Source organism: Octopus bimaculoides, chromosome 14 (genome assembly GCF_001194135.2).
Source record: "Octopus bimaculoides isolate UCB-OBI-ISO-001 chromosome 14, ASM119413v2, whole genome shotgun sequence".
Lineage (NCBI taxonomy): Eukaryota > Metazoa > Mollusca > Cephalopoda > Octopoda > Octopodidae > Octopus > Octopus bimaculoides.
The window spans coordinates 60,139,859-60,142,914 of NC_068994.1; the positions used below are offsets into that span (position 1 = coordinate 60,139,859).

The 3,056-nt window shown below is 35.0% G+C and overlaps 2 protein-coding genes across 4 annotated transcripts in view; one reads left to right on the plus strand and one right to left on the minus strand.

The window, feature by feature from the left end:
* Positions 1-244: 244 nt before the first annotated feature.
* The window catches only part of LOC106880492 (distal membrane-arm assembly complex protein 2), a 6,751-nt gene continuing 3,939 nt past the window's right edge, over positions 245-3,056 (minus strand). For all 3 annotated transcript variants that reach the window (XM_014930459.2, XM_052972903.1, XM_014930460.2), the window contains exons 4-5: positions 1,501-1,663; positions 245-699 (exon numbers count right to left, since the gene is read on the minus strand). In XM_014930459.2, the coding sequence (XP_014785945.1) occupies positions 549-699; positions 1,501-1,663 (314 nt within the window). In that variant the 3' untranslated portion in view covers positions 245-548. The remainder of the gene's footprint in view (positions 700-1,500; positions 1,664-3,056) is intronic.
* The window catches only part of LOC106880491 (cell growth regulator with RING finger domain protein 1), a 15,568-nt gene continuing 14,211 nt past the window's right edge, over positions 1,700-3,056 (plus strand). Inside the window, exon 1 of the mRNA XM_014930458.2 lies at positions 1,700-2,231. The gene's annotated coding sequence lies outside the window, so the exon portion shown is untranslated. The remainder of the gene's footprint in view (positions 2,232-3,056) is intronic.

The window sequence follows — 3,056 nt, forward strand, 5'->3', positions numbered from 1 at the left end:
TTCTACAGCTGGATGCCCTTCCTAATGCCAACCACTCAGAGAGTGTAGTGGGTGCTTTTTATGTGCCACCGGCATGGGAACCATCATATTCCAAATGAATGGAAAAACAGGATATTTTCCATTAACACATTCCAAACACAAGCAAAATAGACAGATAGAAAGGAAATCAGACAAAAGACTTGAAATAAATAAAATGAAGAAAGTTTTTAAATTACTGAAAAATTGAAAAAAATATGAACACAGCTTTTTAACAAATCAGAAATTTATTTTATGAACGAAAAAGAAAAATTTACATTGTTCATTTTCCTGAGACTATTAGAACACACGCGCGCGCGCACAAGTTTTCTGTTGAGAAATTGATGTCATAAATAAAATTACAGCAAATTACCTCCCTTGAAATAACATTTTGTTTGTTGGCAAATTTGTTCAAGTTTTGTCTCGTTGATAGATCAGACTTGGACAGATGTCGGTCTTAAATATGTGTCTCTCTTGAGTATGTCTGTCTAAAAGATATTTCTTTGATAGACTGGACATTAGTAAGCCTTTTGTTATGTTGACAATAAATGCTCTTTCGGGGACAGTTCTGTCATGCTGGAGGTAAGAATACGACAGTTGGTGTGGAAACCCTGTAACATAACTACTACAAATTCAAGCTCTTTAAGATTTGGTAAGTCTTTCAGAATTAGGGAATCCAGTTTTCTGCAAAAGAAAAAAAGATTACCAAGGAGATTACGGTTTCTAATTTTTATCAAAGTTTACAAATTGAAAGTTATTTTATTAATCCTAAAAATTTGGAGAGATTTTAACTGAGAATGTAAAGAGATATAAATAAATATTGTATGGTATAATAACATCTGCCAGAGTAAAAGCGTCACTGAAAATAACAACAACAATGATGCAAATATTTTTAGAGGACCTTAAAGCAACTCAGGTGAGAAGTTAGGTAAAATATGTAAGGTGATGTCAATAACTAAAAACAAGACATTACCCAAAGGGAACACATTTTAAGGGGAGGAAACAGTGATGGAGATCAACCCCATAGTGTTTTACTGGGATATATTTTGATGATCCTGCAAAGCTGAAAGGCAGAGTTTACATAGGCAAGATTTTAATGTCAAAGGACAAAGATCAATATTCTATAATACATTAAATATACCAATAACTATTGAACTATTGAAAGCCATCCATAGATCTGGCACATGGTAAGATTAAATATAATAATTAATTGTTGGGTTCTTAAATGAGGGACATAGAATAGGGTTAGGGATAAAACATATTGATTAGCTAGAAGAAAGGCAACCCTCGTGATCCTTTCTAGGGCCATCAAGATATGTTATTCCTATGTTGGAGATCTGGAACCAAACAAACATTGCTAAGGGTACTCACAGGTGGTACTGTAATGAATGAAAGCCACTACACAACATCAAACTTTTGGCTACTAATCTATTATCATGTCAATGTGCAAAGAGAAAAGGAAAAGAAACAAAAGTCAATACTTACGATAGTTTATGGAGTGAGGCAATGCCTCTTTCTGAAATATTAGAGCAGCCACTGAGATCAAGGAATTCCAAAGTATCTCTGAATATGTGAAACCGATCCAGGCACCAATCATCAATGAATTCACAGTTCTTCAAACTTAAATAGCGAAGTTTAGATAGATTCGCTGCAACATAAACAATAGAATTCATTAAACTTTGGTTACTTTTTCTAAGGTTATTAAAAGAACTTTTATTCTTCTGTAATTGCTCAATCAACAAAATATTTGGAACAAAATCCACTTATTTCTTTGTCTTACTTCATATGACTTGCAAAACCCAAACAAGGTTTTCGTCCAAGAATTTGCATATTTTTTAATCAGACCAATGGAGTTTCTTCTTGCATTAGACTGCAAAAATTTCACATTGACTACATCAATCTCATACATGTTGCATCAACAAGTCTAGAAAGCCACATGAAAATGGCCGACTGAACATGGAACTTCATTAGCAGCATTGAAACATTTCCTTCTGCTTTAATTCATATCTCAAAAATTGGTAACAGAGTTTCCAGGGAGATATTTGGGATTAAAGTTGAGCAGCTTGTCTTGTGGAGATTTAGTCACATCTGTAACAATGGCATGAATGTAGGTGAAGGGTGGGGTATTGATATCACCAGCAGTGGAATTGGTACAGGTACCAGAACTGTGCTGTGAAGAATGAATATGTGTATTGGACAGTCAAAGAAGCTTGCAGGTAAGTATCTCTTTGCATGATTGATATGATTGTGTTAGCCTCTGTCCATATTAGGGAATAGTTCTCAAAAGAAAGGTGTCAGGAATTAATTCAAAGAATGGTTTCCACACTGAAAGTTTCTGGACACGTTGCTGAACTGGAGTTTCTTGATGCACATTAGTTTTTTAATGAGTTTCTTAATGCAGAAGTTGTGTCTACCAACAAAGGTAGAAGCTCTCTGAACTTCCCCCATCCCATTCTTATTCTAGTAGCTACACTTTCAGAGGTTCCTTCTCCACTGCTAATTTGGTCACCCAGGTAACAAAACGTATCTATTACCTCTAAGGATCCACCCAGACATTTCCTGTACACTCTTACCGTCACCCAAAGACTACTTTCTCTGTTAACCTACCTGTGACTCTTATGTGTCTGTAGCTTGCAATGGGTACACTGCATGCAGTTTCGACCTCCACCGTTTATTCAATAGCAAAAAGTTGTACAGAAAGACAATGAAAGAACCAAGGGAAACCACTCAAAAGGATGTGGACAGGCTCACCGCTCCTTAGTTATTGACCAAAGATCACAATTTTGATGCCTTATTGATAAAATTGTTCATTTTGGTGATGCCAACAGAAACATTCTGCTGGAATATAAATGAGTGGCATGAAGGACAGAATGAGAGAAGCACAAAGAAGACATGAAACAGTAAAAAAGACAAGTTATGAGGACAACAGGACAAAGCATAAAGTATGGTAACAAAAACATAAACAAATAATACAGGTTTTTTGGGGTTTTTTTTTAAATGTACACAGATGGCATTTCAGCAAAATATATATATATATATAT